Source organism: Aythya fuligula, chromosome 17 (genome assembly GCF_009819795.1).
Source record: "Aythya fuligula isolate bAytFul2 chromosome 17, bAytFul2.pri, whole genome shotgun sequence".
NCBI classification, from domain to species: domain Eukaryota; kingdom Metazoa; phylum Chordata; class Aves; order Anseriformes; family Anatidae; genus Aythya; species Aythya fuligula.
The window spans coordinates 2,598,823-2,622,593 of record NC_045575.1 but is presented as its reverse complement, the minus strand read 5'-3'; the positions used below and the strand labels follow the sequence as shown (position 1 = coordinate 2,622,593).

The window sequence follows — 23,771 nt, the reverse complement described above, 5'->3', positions numbered from 1 at the left end:
ACAGCATAATGAGCCTGATACAAGTTGCTGTGGGAAGATCAGTGAAGTGCTGTTGAACACGCTTCCTTCTTTACATCATCCTCAGCATCAATTTGAATAATAATGTAGGGCCTCGAGAAGCGTTCCTCTCACTGGCAATGTTTTTTAAACAAGAGTTTGCTGTTACGCAGCCTGCAAGTTATCCGCGGTTGTGCAATTAGCACAAAGGTGCGTGCCGGGGGTGAGTTAACCAAGTCCAGCACCCGGTGTGCGTGTAACTGTCCATTTAGCGATGTGTTTGTGTATGGCTGTGGACGGGTCGGGTTTGATTTTCTACTTTGAACCAGCTTTATTCCACGGCAATTATTTCGGGCAGCTCGGAAACCTCCCAGCCGCTGCCTGAGGCAGAGCCCCGCGGGCCGGGGAGGCTCCGGGCTCAGCCGCCTCAGGGGAAGCTCCACACCCGGGGGGCCGGGGCGAGCCGCGAGGGGCAGGCAGACGGGGAGCGACCGGGTCCGATCCATTCTGATCCGATGCGATCAGATCGGAGCGGATCGGATCCGAGCCGTTCCCCATCTCCCCGCCGTCCCCTCACGGAGCCCCCCTCACGGCGCCATCCCCCCCCCGCGCGGGCAGCCCCCGGCGATGGCGGCGGCTCGGGGCGCGCGTGCGCAGTGCGCGGGCCCCGTTGGCGGGCGGAGCCGAGCGGCGCCGAGCTGAGGGAGCATTGTGCGTGCGGGCGGGCGGGCGGACAGACGGAGGGACGGACCGGACGGACGGACGGACGCCGCGCCGCATATCCCCGCCGCCGAGGCCGCCCTTCCCCTCCCCTCCCTCCCCAGCCCCCCCAGCAGCATGTCGGGCCGCTCGGTGCGGGCCGAGACCCGGAGCCGGGCGAAGGATGATATCAAGCGGGTGATGGCGGCCATCGAGAAAGTGCGCAAATGGTGAGCGGGACGCGCCGAGGCGGGACCCCGCGCCGCCCTCCTCCTCCTCCCCGGCACCCCAAAACCTCCCTGGGGTCCCCCCAAAAAACATCCCAAACCTCTCCTCCTCCCCCCCCCCCCCCTTCTCCCTTCCACCTCCACCCCTTCACGGCGCCCTCCCCTCACGGAGCCCGGAGCCCGCCGGGCGGCCGCGGGGGGCGGGGAGCCGGCGGCGCCCAGAAGCCATTTCGCGGAGCCGCTCGCAGGAAGGCGGCGGCGGCTGAGGCGGCTCCATTGTGCGGCCCCCGGCCCTCCTCACAGCCCCCCGGCCTTCCTCACGGCCCCCGGTGCCTTCCTCAGAGCCCCCGGTTCCCTTCTCGCCGCCCCCGCTCCCCTCCTCGCCCGCCGCCCCCCCCCTCACGGCGCCCTGAGGGGAGGGGGGGGGGTGCTCCGAGGCTGGGGGTGCCGCTCGAAGGAGGCTCTTTTTATAAAAAAACACCACATAAAACAGCACCGTACAACTCGAACGGCTTCTCCTGGGTTCGAGCTCCTCTCCCAGCCCCTCAAGGCTCCGAGGTTTGCGCGCACAAAACCGGAGCGGGGCCGGAGAGGGCGAGCGGGACTGCCGCCTGAATTTGTGGTGGAACGGTGTAATTAAAGGCTGGTGTCCCCCCCCCACACGGTGGGACGGGTCCCTTTTGTTAGGCCCTCAGCGTGTTTGGGCATTTTCTGCTTTTGTCTTTTTCTGCTTGCATTCTGAAAAGCGAGGCGAGGCGTTTCGGCGGCTGCTGTCACGCTCCGCGCGGGCAGGCCGGCGCTTTCGGTGGGCCACAGCGAGCAGGGACTGCAGAGAGTCTTTCTTCCGACAAGTTGACTCTCTGTTCCCTAATCTTAAAGTGTTTTCAAACGTTTGAAATCCACGGAAAATCCCCTGGGTTGGTGTTAATCTGCATAACCTCGTTTTGTTTCCAACCTGATGAAATAAGGGGCACCTCTGTTACAACGCACAGCAAACTCTTCAGTTCCATTGAAAGAAAGGCAAAATAGGGAAATAAACGTGCCTGCTACTCCAGCGAAACGGGCTGTTGCCTTTTAACAGCCTGAGCACGCGACTGGGCCAGTTGGCTGGAGCTGGACAAAGAAGCAGGACGTGTGCCCCATAATGCAGGGCATGGGACGGGGATCTCAGAGAATCCGCCCGCTGAGAAAGGAGCCGGAGCAGCCCAGACATCGCGGTTCGGTTCCTTTAGGAACTCTTTTCTGCTCAGCTGACGTTTTGAAGTGCTGTTTGCTGCCTAGTGGGCCAGCTCCGAAGGATCAGAACGATGCGCGGTGATGTGATGCTACTTTTCATCAGAGAGCCTTCCTGCTGAATGTGTGGGACTGTAGTGTTTTGTCTGTAGGTATTTCATTCATGAGCGCAGCGTGCTTCCTTTGAGTCCCAGTTTGTGGATTTCAGGGAGGAGGAGAGGCAGAAGCTTGGCCATTCAACAAAACATCTAGACTTTTTTTTTTTTCCCTTGGCAAGAGCTGTTTGCCAAAATGTCAGTTGCTATGGCTTCCTCCTTAAAACAAATCTTGCGGTATAAATAGATTTTGTACACTTTAACCCTCATGAAAGACAGCTTGCTTTAAAGGGTTACTGTACAGAATCCTGCAACGTTTCTTCTGATCGCTGTCAGAAGTACCCCGTGGCTTCTTGTGCATGCCTCTCACAAGTATTTACATAAACCATTTTTCCTACTTTTAAAGGAATCATAATTTGATGGTGAATCTCATGATTACCCACCACCACCTGCAGTCAAGTACAGTGGAAAATTAGCAAGAGAGATTCTGTGTTTTGTGGTTTAAATGTTTTGAGAAGACTTGTGAAATTGAACTTTATACACTAGCAACTCCTGCATCTTCAGAGGAGCCACATAGGCAATTTCAAGTGTGCAGTTTCATTTGCATAATAGGAGCAATTTGTTGCCATCCACAGCTCTTCTGTGGAAATGCAGCCGCTGAAGACTGAAACACCTTGCATGCAACACTTCATAGGACAGGGTTTTCTGAGACCTGTGTGCTGAGATTTTTCAGTACCGAAGACAAGGAGAGAGGCAGAACATGCTTACGATAAACTTCTGAACTGATGGTGGGTCCAGCCATAAGGATTACCATAAGGTAATCCACAAGTGAAGGGTGCAGCAGCCCCGCTGTGCAGGTTTCTGTCTGCCTCTATTGCCCCAGCTCTTCGTGTGCCCATGTGAAGTGGGTTTCCACCAGCACAGGCCCTGTTCCTTGGAAAATGCATTTGTTAGACAGCGAGCCCTTCGGTGCAGGTGCCCTATCTTCCCGTGTGTTTGCAGAGCGCCGCGCGCTTCTGGTATTGCTGGAACTTGGCTTATAGTAGTAAACAGTGAAGTTGTTAGGCTGTTATCTTGAGATTAATGTGGCCCTATCTCCTTTGTTTAAACCACTCTCGTGAATGAGCTTCTAATTTAGACAACGCTAAGACACGTGTCTTACAGAATACATGGTTGCGTTGTATTTATGTGGCAGAAGTGTTAGATTTTCAGGCCTAAAGAGGGCATTTAAACTTTTTTTTTTAACCATATGTATTACTTATTTTTCATCTAGTTGAAAAAGGAGTTAAATTTACTGAAATTTACTAGTTGAAAAAGATACAGGGTTATTTTTTTGTCTTTGGACAGAGATGTGTAGTTCTAAGTGGGATCTCAACAACAGAGGGGAAAAAAGAACTGTGTCCCTGTGTCCTCAACCAGCATTAGAAAGCAATGGAAACGCTCTTGTCTTACAAAGGCTGGATTTAAGTGAAAGAAAACACAGTTATTTACTGAAAGAAAAGTAACGGGTAGCCAGCAAGCTCTAAGTAGCAGTTTGTCTTGGGAGGCAGTGAAATAACGTGCACGGGTAACAAGCACTGCTGAACCTTCGGACAACTGTGCAAACATTTCAGGATGGAGGCATGGTGTGGCTGCTGGGGGTAGGTACCCCGGTCAGGAACGAGGAAATCTCCTTGTGTTGAGTTGCAGAACCTTCATGTAAGTCATTTGGCCTTTTTCGGACCTATTTATCCGAGCTGTAATCTGGGGATTGTGGTAATACCTCACAAAGAAGAGGTGAGCGAGGATCGCTGCTGACAGTAGTTGAAGCGCTGTGTGATTATTATGGAAGCGAGCTGGCTGTGGAGCCAGGCATGACTTGGGCTGGAGCTTAAAGCCAAGCGTGTGGTGTGAAAGATGCTGAGCACAATAACCACGGGAGGGGAGATGGTGCTGCCTGGTAGCGTGCCTGGCATCTCACTGCCACCAGTCAGCAGAACTTGTCGGCGCTGCTGCTGTAGCTTCTCTGTTCTTGCCTCCGCTCAGGCTCGCTAACATAGTTTTACATGGTATGTAATGCTCTGAGATTGAGCTTCTGCAGATTTTGCTGCCCTTGCTTCCTTCTTGAAAGAGATTCTCACTCCAAAAAGTGGTTAGGAGGTTGAACCTCTTAATGGGATGCCTCTGGAAAAGGCTGCCTGCCTGCTGCTGCCCTGTGCCCCTTGATTCAGGCCGAGGGGCAGCTGAACTAAAACCACCCAGTGTGCGAGGGGGCTGTCTTGGAGTGCTGCAGCGGTCCAAGCAGTTACCATGGATGAATTGCAGTCTGGATTTTCTGGCTCACGGTTACTTCCTTTTGAGCCAGAGCGTGCTCTCTGACTTCAGTGGGAGCTGGACATATGTAAAAGGGAAAGTTCTGTCGTATGCAAATCGTGTTTGTCATGACCGTAAGAAAAGCTGCGTGTGGCAACGTGGGGCTCAGCACAACGTGGTTAAAAACCTGCTGGCATGTGTAAGTGAAGGAGACTGTCCAACTAGCACACTTTGATGAACTTAGACAGAAGGTGGCCTTTGTCCAGTCGTGCTACCTCCTATTTCACTGTATTTGTGGCATGGTCAAGAAACACCACGTGTACTGGGGCTACCTCACGTTAGTCACTAGACAAACATCTGCATAGCACTAGGCGTGCTGTGCAAAGCCAGCCTCCATTTCAGAAACATCTTTATTTGTGCATCTGACAGCACTTTGTGTGTATAATAATGGCATTTTCTTTCCCATCCCCCTCTCTCCTTTGCTTGATCCCACAGGGAGGTCATAATTCTGTGATTTTCACCAAACTCTGTTGCAATGCAAGTGAGTGTGATGTGATAATTCAGCATTATGACGTCACTTCGTGATCATCAACAGAAGATGGGGTATGTGGGAGCAAATCCTCGTGTGAATACACGTCACTTTGCTCAACGGTAGTCGTGGTAAAGAGCCAAACACGTGTGTGAAAGCCTTTCCTTGAATGACGATGTATTGGCAGCGAAGGCTTTCTGTTTCCGTGCCATCAAATGTTTCCAGCACTCGTTGCTGCTGCAAAAGCTGCCTTGACACTTTATGTCTAAGTGTAATACACACTGCTGTGTTTGCTCACCAGTGTATTACTTTTATACGTGGAATTTGGTATGCATCTTCGGAGCTTTAGTGTTAACACACAAAATATAAATACATCCAAGAATCCTGGGCTATTTGAAACGGGGAATCGAGTATATAATTATATAACTTCTGGGATATTAGTATGCCTCAGGCATAACCACTAAAGAAGTGTTGATGTTAATGGCTACCCTACGTATCCTTGGCTGTCCTTAAAATGCTGTACAGATATGGTTCGGAATTTTAAAATGCTTTAACACAATTTCAGATCCGTGTAAGGGTTGGTTTCTGCTTCCTTGACTAGTTTCTGAATTGCCCATAACTAAAATATTTAAGATACTTTTCAGCGTGGAAGATTAAAGCAAAGAAAATTATTGTATGTATTTTAAGTTCTGCCATTTCCATTGGTGTTATGCTTGGGTCATGCATGGAGGAATAGGAGAGGTTTAGAACCACAAAAAATGATGATTTTATTTTTAAAAAGCTATGGAGTTTGTTAGGTAGACAAGTGAAATTGCTCCTTGCCACATTTTTAGCCCGATCAGCTGTCGGGCTGATGGTGGTCTTCCACCTTTTCCAGTCTGCCCATCAACACAGAGACCAAGCTGTGTAGCAGGGTCCTGCAGAACAAATTCTTGCCTAGTGATCACTTAACAAAGGTGGCCTGGAGTCACCGGGTTCTGGTCAGCATCTCCAGATCCATGGGTTCAACAGTAGGGCTGTTTTACAGCCAGGAAAATGGGCAGAAATTGGGGTTTTGCAACAGAACGGGCACGAGAGCTCACAAATTCTTATGCCCGCTCTGGCTATTGGCCAGCGAGAGCATTTTGTAGGCACCACTTAGCAAACCTTGTGTTACAGGCAGCATAAGTCAATTGTGAGCTCTAAATAAATAAAAAGCCACGTCCCTGATCAGCAGCTGGGGCTGGTGACTGTGCACCAAAAAATGAGGGTTTGGAGTAGAACTGGTTGGGGTTGGTTCGGAGTTGGTTGTTTCTTTTTTGTTTGTTTTTAATGGAAAAAACAGTAAATACTACAGATAATACCCTAAGCTTTATTTGCAATACGCATTTTAAATTCTGAAGTGAGTTTACCCTGTTGATCTTAAATGTCTGAGAGTCATGTTTCTTTGTTAACAGATTTGTTTGTATTGCCAATGATTTTATTCCATTTTAGAGGAGCTTGTCGTCTTTTTTCTTATTAATACTTTTATGGTCTTAAACCATCCACGCTGCAAATGCTTACACCTGTAAAATAAGTGAATAACAGCAGTTTGGTGTTGGGTTTTCTTTTTAACTGTGTTTGCAGGACTGGGATGGTGGTGTGCTTCCATCACTGAGTATCCTTATTCCCTTTGTTGTCTGAATTACTGTGTATTGAATTCAGAAAAAAAAATCCCTATAGCTGAAGGTTGTCAGAACTTAAAGTGGTACTTAAGAAGCTCAAAAGATTAAAATGTCAGGGCTAACTTTAATAATAGAAGGAAAAAGTTACTAATATAGGTTTCCTCCTGTGTTCTACAGTCTGTCCAGTGAAGATGCTGTGTGAGGCTGCTTTGAGATGCTAACAGGTATCTTGAACTTTTGGTTTTCCAGTGCAGCATCTCTAAGTAATATTTTGCTGTAGGAAAAGGCTAAAATCTTGATTTTTTTATTAAACATTTGTTCACCTCCTCCCCCACACCCAAAACAAAACCCCAGCTGGTTTTATTTCCATAATTTCAAAGGTTTTCCTAACTAGAAATGAGTTTAGTTTGTCTTGTATCCTTAAAAAAAAGAAAAAGAAAAAGTTATGTCATGATCATCTCCTCACAATTAAGTATGCTCTCATTATTGACATGCTCATTTCCACTGTCATTTTTATCCCACCTAGAATTAGAGCTCCAAATTAGCTTAAAATTGTTTCTTGACATATTTTAGCCATCTAGTGTACGTAAATGGATGCATCTAAACACGCAGAGGGAAAAATGTGCTCCAGAAGAGCAGTGGGAAAGAAAAGAATCTGAAGTAGTCTTGCACTTAAAGTAAAATATCCTCTTGGACAGATCCGAAACATATAAAATTGCCATATATAGCTTCTCTTTCTCTTTCTCTCTGTTTTTTTTTTTTTTTTTTTAAACAGGAAGGTGTCTCCTCTAATAGGAAAACAAATAAGATTGGCTTTCGGAGCTAAAACAAATAGCACAGAGGATGTTTGTGGCATTTATACAATGTGGCTGCTTTTGATTCCGGGAGCCCTTTCTAAAAACGGAGCTATCACATATGTATTTGGAGTCACATCCAGCTTCTCCCATCCTGCAAAGAACATTATTTTTTAATCTGTAACTGGATTCCAAATCTATTATTTAAATGTGTTTTTAACAACGAAATAACAAAAATGCTTGAGATCTCATGCCAAATTAATTTCAGATGTTCCTGAATTTTTAATGGAATTGGTCTTTGTTGTTAACTTTCACTCGATCCATTTGCAGAGCTAGGTTGCAAACCCAGGAACCAGTAGTGGTGATCTGTGACCTGAAAACTGATCTCCGAAATGTGATGAAATTTCTCTGGCATTCTGGACCTTCCTTTAATGTTCTCATGTAAAGACCTCAAGGAATTCATCCCTTAACTCAGTTCAGCCTCCTTTCCATCTCTGCACTCGGTGTCTGTGTGACCCCCTAATGTAGTGACACCCTCCGGCCAGATTTCCTTCACATTTTTCAATGTCATGACTTCGTGGCTGGCTGGCAGGGGTCTGCACAGAGTGCTGTAGGTTCTGCTTTTTCCCTCTAATAGCATCCTCAGCCTCCCCTGCCCAAGAGAGCCAGGCTTTCCTGAGTCTGAATTGTGCCCCACAGCACAGATCGGTACCTGTAGGGCTGTTGGTTCTGAGACAAGAATTCCAGAGTTGTCTCACAGGAGCGTTGAGTGAATGTTAAATGGCTAGCAGCAAATTCCTACCCAGAAATAAATCTCAGATGGTCAAAATGCATTTAGATTTCTAATGCCATTAAACAGCTTCACGACAATCAAAACACACTGGTCTGTTTAAAACTTCTTTTGCTCTCTGGAAACTTAAGTGAAAATTGTAGGCATTAAATCTGCATTTTCAATAGCTATTCTTCTTAACTGTATTGTTAATCCTGATCTTATTACTGCTACTGCAGTTACTCACCTAGTCAAGTAACAGCCCTCAGAAATCTGGAGGTTAGCAGCGCTCTAGCAAATTTTTGAAATGCAAAGAACAATTTGCACAATGCAGTGCTAAGACGATGTAATAGAGATCATCCTACTTAATAGCCTATTTAAATCCTCGACAACTTACAATAGTAGATTACTTTATTTTGAATACGAATTTTAACTTTAACTTCTCCTGCATTGTAATTTTGTAGGGAGAAGAAGTGGGTGACAGTTGGCGACACATCCCTAAGGATTTACAAATGGGTACCAGTAACAGAGCCTAAAGTCGATGATGTAAGTATCCTGCAGATATCTTGGATTTTTCAAGATGTAGAGACTTGCATTTAGGGAAAGCTGAACAAAATACGCTCTCAGTTCTTTGAGCCTCCAAGCTAAGACTGGTGTTGGTCTCACAAGCGCTTGGACAGAAGAGCTGTAGAGAAAATGTTGATCTCTACAAAAAGTGACAGTGGTGGTTCAGCAGGTGGCAGTCTTCCGGAGTCAGTTTGGATCAATTCTCAGATAACTGTTACATATTCGACTTGAAACTGTTCTGAAATCTTTCTCCAACATAAGCATTGATAGAGGTGGGGATGGAAGCAAGACATCAATTATGCTTCCTCTCTTTCTGCCTGATGCCTTAAAGGAAAGCTGCTTTGGAACTGCACAGAGAACATACTGTATCTGCATCACTGTTGCTTTGCTGAAAAATAGGTGCAAAACCTTGAGGTAAGGGTAGGAAACTCCTGTGGAACTGAGACCGCTTGCATTAAGATAACCAGCCCAAGCAGTACAGCCCACGTGCTTCTATTGTAATGTTTGTTTTTGGTAAGTGTATTCATCATGTTTATACTCTGGTGTGCACTGCTCATTTGCCATAATTATGTGCCATAAAAACAACAAGTGTAAAATTTCTGTGACGATCAGAGTTGCCTTTTGTCCTTCTTGAAAGCGTGAGCAGGATCTCCATGAACTTGGAAACTTTCCGTTTCCTTCAGAGAACTTGTTCATTCTGTCTAGTTGTCCAATGCTTGGTCTTGATTTTATTGTTTATTAGACATTGTGGGGATTGAGGTGGGGTAGGGAGGAAGCTGGAGAGAGAGAATGAGAAATACTTCGTCTCACAGCTTCCAAAAATAATTTTCCAGCAGTGAAACTATACTTGCATGGTGGATACAACAGAACTTTAAGTAGAATTTCCATTGGTTTTCTGGATGGACTTTCAAAGTGTCTGGTACCTCAAGTCAGGTTCTTTGTTAGGAAGAATGGCCTTGTATGGCCGTCTCTGTGTGCAGAGTTTAAGTATGGTTTTTGAGCCTTAATCTTCAGGTTTTGGTTCATATTTGCTGAACTGGAGACAGTTCAAGACCAGTTCCTTTCGTGTCCTGCAGTCACGTTCTGCTTGTAACAAGCAGAGGCTGTTCTGCAGCTGCAGGTTTGATGTCATAAGGTTTCTGTATTTTGCTCAGGAAGTTCTTACAATAATAAAGTACATGCATTAAAAAACCAACGACTAGGGTAGAGGTCATTGTGGCTATTTAGTTTTGTTACAGACATCCTTTTATATCCAACTTCATCCACTTGTGAAGGAGGATTCTTGCTTTTCACTAGAATAGAAGGATGGGATCTTTTTATTGCTTCATGTTTCAAATGGAAATTATCTATGACTTCAGCAAACACCGATTAGGTTACTTCCCCCCTCACATGTTGCTCCTAAGCCACTTTGACATTTCTTTGAACTGGAATTAAGCTCTATCCTCCCACTAGTTTTGAAAGGCTGTTGTGGAACTTCACTTTGTTAAACAAACAGCAACAAAACCAAAACACCTTTGAGCTTAAATAGTTCAGTTACTTCTTTTGTGCTCAAAGTGTCCTTTTACCTTAAGAAAAGCTGAGAGAGATTATCCCCTCTGAACTTTGATTTTGCAACAATAGAGAAGCCTGTGTGCTTTCACCTTTGTTTCAAGTATTAGGGAATAAAATCTGGGTCATTCCATTTATTCTCTCTGAAGTAAAAATACGGTTTAAAAAGCCTAATACTCTGTTTGAGATAAAGGAAAAAGTCTTTCCAGATCCTACTTGTTGAATTTCTTCTGCAATCTTAGACTGTGCTTAGTTTCATTCCCTTCCTTGTTGGATAACGTTGTCCTAACCAAAACGGAGAGGTTGTTTGAACATTCTTCCTAGAGTCAGGCTTTTAATCGTCTTCTCAGCAGGCACGCAGGGTCCTCCAAAAGCAGTGCAGCTGGCTCTTTCTCCTCTGAGACTGATTACGTCACCTCTTAATTGAAAATGCTGCATCCCTTAGCAGACGCAGATTTTCCACGTGATGGATGCCAATGGCTCTTCCTTTGTTTTAAGGCGTGCAGTCCGTACTGTTGTTTGGTCCTGAGCACGTGGTGACCTATTGTCCCTGTAGGACTGTCTTGTTTACGCTCTTTGTTATAAGCAGTCTGATTTTTCTTAATCCATCTTTTAATTTTAATGAAGAAACAGAGTTAGGTATAGAGAAGGAGAAGGTTTCTGCAGCATTGATAGTTGAGAAAGAGGTAAAAAGCTGTCTCTTTAGTTTTAAAATTCTAGATCTGTCATTATTTCTGGTGTGCACGCATTCCTGTTGCCTAGGTGCATAGTACAAGCTTCCTGACACAAAGGGGAGAATATCCTGAGTTAGGCAGTAGTGTGTTAATACACGTAAAACAGAGTGAGCAGAGTTAAGCAGGCAGAAATCGGGTAGCTTCTGAATCTTTGTCCCTGCCACTGATTAGTGTGCCTCCTTCTTCCCATTGTGGCAGAGATTCTTTTGACCCTGCTTTCGTAGCTCATTGAACTGAGTACAAAGTTAGCAGCCAACACCTCCCAAGTTCTCTGACTCAGTTTCAGCGAGTCATTTAATCATTGTGCCTCTGATTCTGGGCTTGCAGAATGAGAGGTAGTACTGAGAACTATTGTGCTTGTTCCAAAAATTGTGCCGCAGCCTAATGATGAAAAACACATTTAAGTGCTAACAACTACTAGAACTTCTGGCTAGTGCTTTGTGTTAGGAAGAATGTTGCTTTGTGTCAATTAGACAAGCAGTTCTGCGATTACTGGGACTAATGCACTATTGGTAACATCAGTGATTATCAACTTGGTGTTTTTGCACTTGAAGTGAGATGCTTACAGAAGCAATGAGTGGAAAGGGCTTTGTATTGAAAGGTTTTTTTTCTTTCTTTTTTTTTTTTTTTTTTTTTTTTCATGGTGATAGTCCTGTTTGTGGTACCTTCTGTTTTTCAGAAAAATAAGAATAAGAAAAAAGGCAAAGATGAAAAATGTGGCTCTGAAGTGACCACTCCGGAGAACAGCTCCTCTCCAGGGATGATGGACATGCATGGTGAGTGGGAGAAGGTCAGCCCAAATTACCCTATTACACTGCTGTGAAAGTGGAAGCTAACAGTGTCAAATTCTCTTTTGCTCGGATGTATGGACAGCGTAATGAGGCCAAAGTGAGAATGGCATCAGACACCAATTTGGTACCTTGCATTTCTATTCTGTGGCTCTACCGACAGTTGTTTAAATGCTGTTTTTATTTGGGCTGTGTATGTGGGGGGAAAAATTGGTGGCAGAGCTAGGTGTGAAAATAAAAATGTGAATATCTACTATCCAAATGCTATACTCTTAATTAGGTAAAGTAAGTAACTCTGTCAAGCTTGCTGCTTGAAGAACCAGGAGACCCCTAAAGCCTTAGTGGCGCCTACTGTCACTTCTGCAGGTTTTGTATATGTTTAATGGAGTAGGTGAGTCAGGTCAAAAAAAAATCAGCAAGAGCCAAGAGAGCAAGCTGTGGTGCTGCTTTGTCTTCCTTCTCCCTCAATTTGATGAAATTAACTGGTTAAGAAAACATTTTGCTTGCCAGTCAGTTGCTATTAGATCAATTTAAAAAGTGTGGACTGTTGAATATCAGCGTGGTATTTTTTACAGAGAAGCCTGTACAGCTCTAATTTTTTTACTTTCTAGATGTTTGGATAGCAATTGTGGCTGAGAATGCAGCACTATTTGAACTGATAAGAGAGGGTCACTTTTTGGCAGGATTTAATTTTTTCATTTCAACTTTATTTGCATTTTTATTGCCTCTTAGTTATTTTTTTTTTTGCAGTGTTTGCAATGAGAACGATCTTGCGATTAAAGGATTGAGTGGGATATTCACAGACTGGATTAATTTTTCATCAGTGTTGCCAACTTCTTAGCTTTTGCCTTGGTCAGATCATTTAATTTTCTTAAGCCTTGTTCCCCCATCCATAAAGTGAATATAATACTTGCTTTATTAAACATATATCATTTGTGTTTTTAAGCCATACTGTAGAATTTCATGATAAGCTTAATCTTATCTTCAGGCTACTCTGAAAAGAGATGGCTATCCCATCACTGGCTATGCATTTCTGAAGTCCTTTGGATGTAGTGATTGTACAGATGCAGAGGGAGGTAGATCAGCTTACATGCTAGTAATTTAACTAATAATGTTTGCTGGGTTAGTTTTCTTAGGGATCAGGGGCTTCTGTCTCAGTTCCCCATGGTTAGACTGGATTAAAGATTACAGGAAGCTGCACCCCAGTGCTATCAGTAAAGCATTAGCTGAGATATTTAAACCACTGTCATTGGCTTTCACAAAGAAGAGGGTGCAAGCAGGATGTTTTAAGTCCAAAGACATGATCTGTGTTGCAGTAAGCTTTCGTGATCAAGCTTCTTGAGGCTAGTGAGTATTCTGGACAACTATGGCTAAAGTACTACTGGTATTAGGACTGGATGGTACATTTTACCTTGATAGCAGCGTGCACTTTTTTTGACCTTCAAGACACTTTAAAAACCACCTGCTCATCAGAGCTTTGCGGAGATGGATATCTGTAGCATGAACATTTAATTGGCCCTTTATTAGGTGGGCTACAAAATGATACTGTTGCTTCAGTTGATCTGTGTTACTTGCATTATAAAATTCCAGGTTCTTTGGAAGTAACCTGAGTAAAACACTCTTGGTTTTATTGTATAATATTACTTAAAGCACCTTTCTTGAAGTTTTCTGATTTTTAGTAACTGCTGAAAAACTCCTGATTACAGCATAGGCTGCAAAAGTTGTGACGGTGGTGATGTAGACTAAGCTTCGATACGGTGTTAGCATAAATACTACTTTACTCCAACAAGCTAGTCTATACCCTGTGTTATCAGGGGATAAAGCAGGAGAAAAAAAAAAGAATTAAGGTGTGTTTTTTATTCAGATCTTGTCAAATTGGACTTTAGTGCTCTAAACTCTTCTGTTAACAGATGACAACAGCAACCAGAGTTCAATAGCTGATGCTTCTCCAATAAAACAAGAAAACAGTAGCAATTCAAGTCCAGCACCAGAGCAGAATTTGGCAACACAAGCAGATGGCACTGAAGTAAAGTCTGATGAAATTCAGACAGAAGCAAAGGAGCAGCCTGGTTCAGAAGGTAAGCTGAAAGACCATCCTTAAAACCAAACAAAAAACCTTTATGGTGGTATCATTTATTTGCTTGTCCATTTTAAGAACTGAATAATAACTGTTTGAAATAAATGGCTTCTGAGTTCTCAGCATTTATGTGAAAATGGACCATAATCTCTCTTGCTGAACAGTGATTCTTCCATACAACAGGAAAGGTCAGACTGACATTCAAAGTCATTTCAGAGAGGAAACAAACAAAATACTTGGTTTATCGTTGTCATAATCTATCTTAAATTATTTCTTCTTTCAAAGTAATGTTTGAAATGTCTGTTTCCATTTAATCACGCAAACTCTGGAGTTACTTCTGTAGGTCTGGGAATGTTTGTTGCCTAGTGTGAAAGTAAAGTGGAGTTGAGATACTTTTAAATCTATTTATTTTTTTAATTGTGCAAAGTATGATGTAAGCTTTCCTTCTCGCTTAACCTTGTTAGTTGCTTATTCAAAACTTAGTTCTGAATGCTGTCCTCGTTTTTTAAAAGAGCTACAATATTGTATTGCAGTTGTACACAGATGAAAAATACGTGTGGGTTAAGAGATTGTTCGGAACCGCATTCTTTGAATGGTATTTGGGTAATTCAAACATGTTCAGTATATATATTCTTTGAAAGATAAGTGACTTTATCCTATTATAACAGATAAAATGTCCTTAACACCATTCTAATTATTGGGTTGCAAAATTCTTCCCATAGCAAAGCAATTAAATTATGCCCTCCTGATTAAGTTCTTAGCTCAGTGGATCCAGTAACCAATTTAAATTTAGAGCTTTTATCTTGGTAATACTAGAACGGTGAGGTATGTGAAAGTCGTCATTGTTCATGGGGGGTTAAATTTTTACAAATGAATCATCATCAGATTGAAATAAAATAGAATGCCAAATCCTTCAGAGAAAAGCTAAACTAGCATATTTGTGATATGGTAAACTGTAAGGATTTACTCCAAGGTCTAATATTGTCTGAACCCATTTGTGTGAAGCTGTTACATAGCACACATGCTCCCCTGACTAAATTTAGATTCAAGGAAAATCGTACCGAGTTCTCTGGATTAGTTCCAGAGTTGGTTACTGTAAAACAAAAGGGAGAAGTAATGGCAAAAACAGCGCCTTATTGACATGGTCTCTCTGTTGGTAACACGCTGTGTTTAAAAATGTATTAAAAAATGTATTAAATAATCCACCTAAGTGTTCTCATCGAACCCCTGCAACTGTGACATAATTCAACAGGGTGGGGTTAATGACCTTGTACATCCCTATTATGTTAACTACGCTAAGCCTTGCTTTTTGAGCAAGCACAGGTGTGGGTTTTATTTTTGTTTTAAAGAACAAAAAAAGTTGAAAGCAGGTAGGAGCTGTAACAAGCTGGATGACTTCTTCACAAGTATGCACCAGACTTGAAAATTCTACGCCCTTAATGGTTAAGATATCTAGCTGAATTTCTAAATTTTATCTTAAATGTAGTATCAAGGGAAGAAAAAAGTGCATTTTAATTATCTGAATAAAAATTCCCCAATATAACTTTGCTCTATAGCCTTAGCTACGTAGTTTATGCGACATTAATTATCGCAATTCAGCCCTTTCTGTAGCTGCCTCTTCTGGTTTAAAATTGTCCTTGCGTTCATTCAGCCCTTTTGCAAAGTTTATGTTGAACCTTGTTTGCTGATAGCATTGCCCAGTTCTGTGTCCCAGGGTGTGTGTGAGTTTAGCTCCCTCTAGGGACAGATTCCAGCAATTGTCCGCAGCCGGCAGCATGGAGGCAAAGGTCTTCTCTAGTGGCAGCAGCCAGTAGTTTTGATCTTGGAATTTAATCTTAATTCATTATATTCGTACCGTTATGTATGTTATCAATGGTAACATGTGGGCGAAATTTGTATGTTCTGGGGGTGATAGTGAGAAAACATCCTAAAAGCTCCTGCTGAATGCTTTCATTTGTTTACAATAATTTCTTGAAATTTCAGATACCTCCGATGAACAGAACTCACAGTCTTCAATGGAAAATTCCATGAATAGTTCAGAGAAAGCAGAAATTCAGTCCTCTGGAGAAAATGATATAATTACAGAGGCATCTAAAAACTCTCAGGTAACCTTATGCACAAAAGCCCGATTACTTGGGATTTGGAAAAGAGCATTTTTACCAAAAAGCAAATGTAAGGAGGCCAGTAGTGTATTTAGGCTCATTTGCTAAGGTGATGACAGTGAAGCAGCTGTAGAGTATTAAATGCATACATGTATCTAGTGGTGTGGTTAATTTGATTGCCTTCTTGCATTTCATGTAATATGAAGGGTAACACTCGATTGGTCTGGTTTACTTTTCAAGTTCCTATACCAGGCTGTGTTAGTTTTGTAAGGAAGTACTAAAGTTTAATAATAAATGGTTTGGACGTAACCTACTGAAAAAGTGCCTTTGAGGACCCTTCGGGCATAAAATGCTTTCTATAAAAGTAAATTCATACAGGGGGTAGGAATGGGAATTTTTGTAGATTTCACGGGCAAAGTGTTCTGATGTTTATTCACTGAGAATACTGAAAAATTCCGGTTGGGTGGGAGAAGGTAATTATCACTGTAATTGTCCCTTTCACACTGAAATCCTCAGGCAGAGCACTGCTCAGACCATGGGTTTTCCTCTGGGGTGGTTGGCTTGTTTCAGTGCACACCTTGCTCTTTCAAAACATTCCATGTTCTGTCCTGTAGAGGTTGCTTTTGCTACGGCAGGAACAAATTCATGTGCACTTGGTGTGGGTTGTGCTCACGTGTGGAGCTGAGGGAAGTCGGGTATAGCCTTGCTGGTGCTTGGAACATTCCCTGCGGCTTCTAGCCCGGAACTAGAATTTTATTTGTCAGTAGATGACGCAAGTGTAAAGAAGCTGAAGTAAGATGTAAGTAGAGGAGTGATTTTCCGGAAGCAAATTGACTTGGTCATGTTATTTTTGTCTCCAGGGATGCTTTGTATTTCACAAATGACGCACCAGGGAATTTGTTCTTGCTTCTTGTTTGATGTTTATGGCACCTGAAATTGAGTGCAATGATAACATGATTGTTTTTCTTTCCCCCCACCACCATTAAGGACTCTGAAGGAGTGCCACCTTCTAAAAAGATGAAAGTAGAGGCTTCCCAACAAAACGTTGAAGAGATTTAGACTATAGATTTTTCTGGTCAGTTTTTACGTAAGGTACATCAGTGGGCTTAATTATAGAACAACCTTACTTAAGCATCTTCTCTTGGATGAGGACAGAACTCCTAACTTTTCAAGTTACCAAGCAAAAATCCAAGAAAGCCTAACAAAGGTTTAACTTCTCAGACACTGAAAACTTTTTCCTGTGAAACAAACATTGAGAACTTTAAGTTACTGTCTCTGAAATGGTTGGAGTAAACAACTCAGGAGGGGTCTACGCACTGTTTCTAAAGTCAAAATTACAATTATGTTGCTGCTGTATTTTTTTTTTCATTTCTCTATTTAACATTGTAAGATATTTAAGGATGGTACAGGTCAGGTATTAGCTTTCATGTGAAGTTCATTGTTCTGGCGTGATGTCTGCTTTTGTTTTGTGCCTTGTGTTCTGAAAACAGTGCTAACTTTTAACTTTTAAAAGTTGTTTTGCAACTGTCTCCTTTGCAAAGTGGCCTATGTTTGTATAATGCCGTGTAGTAAGGCTTTTTCTTTTTCTTTTTCTTTTCCTTTTTTTTTTTTTTTTTTTTTTTTTTTTTTTGGGGTGTTTTTTTGTTTTGTTTTTAATTTTTAAATCCCTGGTGCTTAAATCTTAATAAATACAGATCAGGAAGCCATTTTCACTCTTGGAGTCCAAGGAGAAAAAGGAGCTTGATATATTATTTTAGCAGCTATAGTGGAGATCTTTTATTGAATGCATGGCATTCGCAACTGTAAATTTGGTCTTCTAAATACTTAACTTCATCAGAAGTTAACATGATCTGTTTACCATTTATAGTCCAGATCTGAATATATAACACAACCGTTAAAATACTTGCGTATTAGGTCCAGATCTCTGTACTGGGTACAACTTGCTTTACAGAAGAGTTCCGCTATGTACATACATAGGATCAAAGGGATTGATGCACAGTGAATTTACTTTCAATTGGTCTTTTTTGATATGAGGTTTTCACTGAACTGGATTTCATTGTACTGTTCCTTTATAAGATGTTTACTTCTGTGTTCCAGGTTAATACTGTATTTGGGATTTTTTTTTTTTTCCTTTGAGCAAGTCTTGTAAATAAGCCTTGTTTTTTTTTTTTTTTTTCCATAGTATTTGCATCATTGATAGAAATGTTTTTTTTTTTCCAATTATGTCAAAGTGTGCTTATGCTCAACTTGATTGAAAAGCACTAAGCATGTGCAACTCCCTTCAAATTAGTGGCATTTAGAAGTGCAGAACCATCTGCAAAGGTCAGGTCACAAGGGCCTGATCTTCCAGTGGGCTTTGTGCTTCCAGGATGAGCACCCGGTTATAAATACTTGGTATCAGTGGGAACTGCTTTATTTCTCACTTTAATTCTCTTTATACACACACGTGCGTGTGCACGTGTGCACACACATGTTGCTGGATCAGGCCCTTAGTCTTTCTTCACTTTGTGTGTGAGAGGTGGAGCTTGTAATTTAAAATATGATCTCACAGCTATGGAAATGGTTGCATATAGTTTGTAAGCTAAGAACTGTAAATACTTTTTTAAATGAAAAAATTGCTTCCAGTTGATACATTTTCATAATTAGCTCTTCATTAAGCTTATTTATTTCTGAATTCTCCAATAGTGAAAATGGCTTGCACTTAGACTACTGCATTGCGTTTGCAATTACCACTTTATTATGGAAAACAATGGGGAAGTGGGGGGGGAGGGCGTAGAGGGAGGGAGGATTGGGGAGCCAATACTGACCTTCCATAGGATGTTTGTAGGATTAAACTCCAAATAACATATGACACTCAGTTTCGGAACTTTTCTTTTGTGTTGAAATAAACTTTTTGGATTTTAACTGAATAAAATTTGATTGCAAATCATTCATGAAAACAGTGTGCTCCCTAATAAGTTTTTGGGATTTCTGGTCTGATCATGAAGTCCATTAAGATTATGAAAAAATAAAAAAAGGAAATGAGGAGCCAAAAACTATATTTGCACAATATATGCAATGAAACGGTAGAATTCTCTCTTGAATTGTGTGTATGCCTAAAATGTGGATAACTGGTCAATGACGATTGATTTGTATGTATATTACATTCAGATTTAAGTGATATTTTGTGAGAAGTTCTATTGATATATTAAATGGGCAAATTTAGAAAGATTCAAACTTAAAAATATTTTTGATTTACTAACTTTTTTTTGTTATTTTTAATGCTAAAACAAAACAAATCTGATGCCACCTTTGATAAGTAGTCATTTTTACTAATCCCTATCAGGTGCATCGCAGCAAGTTTTTAATTTTAATTTTGTAGAAGTTTCCAAGGGAATAAATAGACTTTTTGTTTAGAAACTAATTCCTGTACTTTAGGAAGAAATAAAATATATAAATAGCACTAAAAATACCTCAAATTTTTCATTAGATAGAAACATTTATTGGCATTATTGACATCAACAGGTTTAATTATAAACTTCCTTTTCTCTCCTGTGGCTTCTGCTCAGAACTGTTCATTGTTCTGTGGCTTACAAGATAAGGCATCATAATCATATTCCTAGAGGCTTTATTTCTGAACTAGTAATGCTTTATTTACAGCTTATACAGGATACATTCAGAACTTTTTTTTGTTAACCAGAGATTCTAGTGACAACAGACAACTGAACAAGCAGATAGATTTGGGTTCCTTAGACCTGTTATTGTCAGCCTCTTAGAAAAGAGACTTTGACATTACCTGGTATGAAGAAATCCAAAATAGTGTATAAGACTGTTATTAGTCTTTTTTTGAAGTGCCTGATAACATTTATGGGCCAACGGATGTGATTAAACACATTTTAATGCCAGAAAGTACAGATGGGACCAAACCAGAACATGGAATTCAAACCAACCTGAGGTTTGAAACCAGATCTAAATCCAGCTTTTTTTTTGGCTTGGACCTGTCTCTACCAGAAACTTGTTTTATGAACTCACTATAAAAGGGTTTATTGAAAGCATTGAGACGTGGAGCAGAAGGAGAGATGTAATTTTCTTCAAGATGACTGAAAGTTCTCATACAGCTAATGTTTTAGAAATAGTGCAAATATCAAGAAGTGCTTCCTTGCTACAATGCTGAATGTTGGAGCTTCAGTTACGAGAAAAAAAAAAAAAAAAAGAAAAAAAAAAAGAAAAAGAAACTAGAAGCAAGCAAGTAAATTAGCTGAGTTTGTGGAACGTGTGGGAAGGCCTTCCGAATAAGCGATTTACTCAGCCAAACATTTTATAGCAGAACTATTCCTTGGAATTTTTATGCTTGGGAAAGTAGTTGTTAAACATTCCAAAAAGTGCTGGCACTTACAAAACGACAAAAAAAAATAAAAATAAAAAAAAAAAATCAACAAGGCAGTATAAAATATTGGTTTTGGGTGGCTATCTTCATACATAAACATTGTCATGTTTTGGAATGTTCTTTATATCTAAGGGCCTGTTAGAAGGTGTAAAGAATTTTGTTTTCTTCAATACCTAATCGTTTTCCATCTTATGATTTGTGTGTGTGTGTGTTGTACAGCAGTATAATTTTTCACTTATTTATTCCATCGGTAGTTATGGTTTGTACAATGTACAATGGTTTCATTTCAAAAATAAAATAAAAAATCACAACATGAATGCTGTGTGAATAATTTTTATCAAGAAACTTAATCTCATTTTGTTTTTAAAATTTAAAATAAATTCCCATTTTATAGTCTTTTAAAATGTGCGTTCTATGGTGTTGTCTTATTTGGTAACGTGTAAAATGATTCACTTGATTCGACCAAAGTTATTTTGATGTGTTAGCAGGACGCTGCTTGGGAGTGGGGGTAATATAACAGCAGAAAACAAATAAATACGGGCAATGTAATTACAGCAGCCTGCAGAATAATTTGGTAATTTAAGGTGCTTACTGTGGGTTTGGTAGTCAGCTAAGGTGTTGTGGTAACTTAAGTTTGGATATAAAGTGTCCTGGTTATTTTCAGTGTTGTGTGTGCTTTGTCCCAAAGCGGTTTCACCATCTGACAGGCAGCTGTGCTGGCTCACTGCTGCCAGAATGGGGAGCCACGACCAGCTTGCCTGCTCCCGGCTCGTTGGTTTTAATGCCTCCCTTGCATTTAATGGGGTGCTCATGGGATCCTTTTACGAACCACTTTAGTGTACTACCCTAGGAGAAAAATAATAATAATAATAAAATATATATATATATTGTTATTTTTCCTTTTTTATGGATTAGGGAATTAGAATTATAAGGGGTAGGGTGGAACTGGGGGGAGAGGGAGAGAGGGGAAAAGAGCGGGTACAAATGAGGGTGTAATTAAAGACAGGTTCCAGAAATAAAAGACTGAGCAGGTAAGGCTTCTGGCAGTAAAGGAGCGAGCAACAGCGCAGCCCAGAAAGCCGGGTACGGAGCTGGAGGTTGGCCCTGTGGTTTGCCTGGGAGCAGGATGGACAGAAGGGTCAGTGGAGTGGTAATGGGATGGCTGGACTCCCGGCTCCTGCAATCAGCCCCACGGTCTGAGGCTGTGAGTAAGTCTCCTTGAGCTCCCATACCTCCTTCCTCATCAAAACGGGAAGGCTTATCTTCCTGTCTGTAGATTTAGAAGGATAATTTCTTACCACTAAGTGTTGTGGAGTACGCTGCAGGTATATTTTTAATCAGCTCGAATGTCTCTCTGCTCAATGTGTGTTACAGCTGAATTCTAAGTAAATGGCTGTTTCCTCCTGTGCTAAAAGCCTGCTCTGGAGAAGGAACATCAGCAGAAGATGGGGGCCTACGACACTGCCTTGCACTGCGGATTGCTAAAAACAGTAAGAAAAAGCATAGCCAAAAGATGCTGCTGTGGTCCCTTAGTATTTCTCTGTGCCTCCTAGGATTGTTGCTGGTGACCTAAATGCTACTCAAAAGGTCTATCTCCAAAGCATATATATTTTTAAGGGATGAATCTTTTCTTGCATCTGTGGTATTTGCACTGAGGATGATTAGAGGAGAAAACCCTTGAGCCGCTCTTAAAACCCTAAACTGAAGACTGCTACCTCAGTTTTAAATAATGGTCTGGTGTACTACTAACACTTCTTTGGAAATTACATTGCTACCTAGCAACTTCATTTTAACAAATTACCTCTTTCCATACAGGAAGAAATAAATCTGTAAGCAGGCCACCCTTGCCAGGTTAATGTGCAGGCTGTTGTGCAAGTCCTGTAGCCAGCGCTGCCACTGATGTGTAGTTCTGAGGTTTCGTTAGTTCAGGTACGTTAACAAAACTTAACCAGTTTTACAAGGTTTATTCTGAACATTGCTTTGGAATGCTTTCATTTTTTTTTTTCACTTGGAGTACTGACGAGGATGTCTTGCTGGGAGATAGCTTTGTGTTTGGTGGTGGTGGTATTTTTTCTTCTTTTTGAACACCACTGCTACTAAGCTAAGCTAGCAATAATCAGCTTCTTTGTAGCTAAATTATGAATGGCTTTTTCTTAAAAATTGTAGTCATACCTAGTGTTGACCAAGAGCTGAATGTCAGCCTTGATTTTAAAGGCTTCTCTCATTTGGAGCCCTCACATGATGTGATGTCTTCCTGCTCCTTCCATGTGTGGGGAGATATTTAACTTAACACTGCTCTCCTAAACACAGCGATCTGTCCTGATTTCATGCACTCTAGTGCAGATCACTGCAAGGACATAATAGTGATGTTGTAAGAAAGCCTCTTCCTTCCATGCCCAAGACTTGTTATCTCCATCCCTTGAGTTTTCCCTTGCTCTTTTTCCTGGTTTTACAAAGCGGAGAAAGTGGCACATGGCAATTTAGTATTTTCCATCCCCCGAGGAAGACTGTGTAGAAGAGCTTATTTTTCTTTTAAGGTCCTAGAGCTGAACATACATAAACAATTTCAAACCAGTGCTTTGGAGTCTGCCACCTAGAATACAGTTACTCTCCTGGTATTGAAGGTTTGCTCTACAGAGCAAACAATTTTTTTTTCTTGATTGATATATAGATCTGTATGTATATTTTTTTTGTGTGTGTGTGCTGTCAGCTGCTGTTCTCTCCCCAGGCTAATACATCTGTTGGCCCTGTTGATGTGCTTTTATCCATATCTACAGGGATCCACTGCTTCCTTAATGGTGTTGAGAGGGGTGAAATCCAATCTTCCCTTGGAACTATCGTGCTTATTTTATGCATGGCACCAAGCAGGTTCGTGGGTTAGATCTGAGCCACCTGGCTGTCAGGGGAAGCCCCGATGTCCCTGGCTTCTCTCTGTGACTCCAGGCTGACCCCTTCAGCTGCCTTTGCAGCTTCCCCTGCTACTTCTGCAGCTGCCCTGGCTTTTTGCAGATTGCCTCTGGTCTATAATAAGCAGTTTTCAATATTAAAGATATTTTAAAGCCATGAAATACTTCTAGTGTAATCAACATTCTTCAGCAAGCTCTTGGCTGTTCTCTATCTCTTAGGTTTATAAGTTTCCCCCCAGCTTAGAGCCGTTTTTCTGAGGAAGTGTATTGCCAAAGACCTCGTGATGATTCTGTTCCTCATGACCACAGCCAGCTCAGACTTTGCAGTCTTTTGGCCAGAGGTGGTTACGCGTTTCTAGTTGAGGCTTCCCCATACACCACCTAATGCCCCATGAGGTTTTCTAG

General features: G+C 41.6%; 1 protein-coding gene across 1 annotated transcript; it reads left to right on the top strand.

Annotated features, from left to right (window-relative positions):
• Nucleotides 1–731: 731 nt before the first annotated feature.
• BCL7A (BAF chromatin remodeling complex subunit BCL7A) lies at nt 732–17,606 on the top strand. Its single transcript, XM_032199218.1, has 6 exons — nt 732–926; nt 8,743–8,824; nt 11,807–11,903; nt 13,826–13,993; nt 15,976–16,097; nt 17,082–17,606. The coding sequence occupies exons 1-6, from the start codon at nt 835–837 to the stop codon at nt 17,151–17,153; spliced, it is 633 nt and encodes a 210-aa protein (XP_032055109.1). The 5' UTR covers nt 732–834; the 3' UTR covers nt 17,154–17,606.
• The last annotated feature ends 6,165 nt before the right edge of the window (nt 17,607–23,771 follow it).

What these genes read in the sequence shown, in the direction of transcription:
- BCL7A (XM_032199218.1), top strand. Translation starts at nt 835, where the DNA reads ATGTCGGGCCGCTCGGTGCGGGCCGAGACCCGGAGCCGGGCGAAGGAT. An exon ending in CAGAGCCTAAAGTCGATGAT is followed by an intron (nt 8,825 to 11,806) that starts GTAAGTATCCTG and finishes TCTGTTTTTCAG; the next exon opens with AAAAATAAGAATAAGAAAAA. An exon ending in AGGGATGATGGACATGCATG is followed by an intron (nt 11,904 to 13,825) that starts GTGAGTGGGAGA and finishes TTCTGTTAACAG; the next exon opens with ATGACAACAGCAACCAGAGT.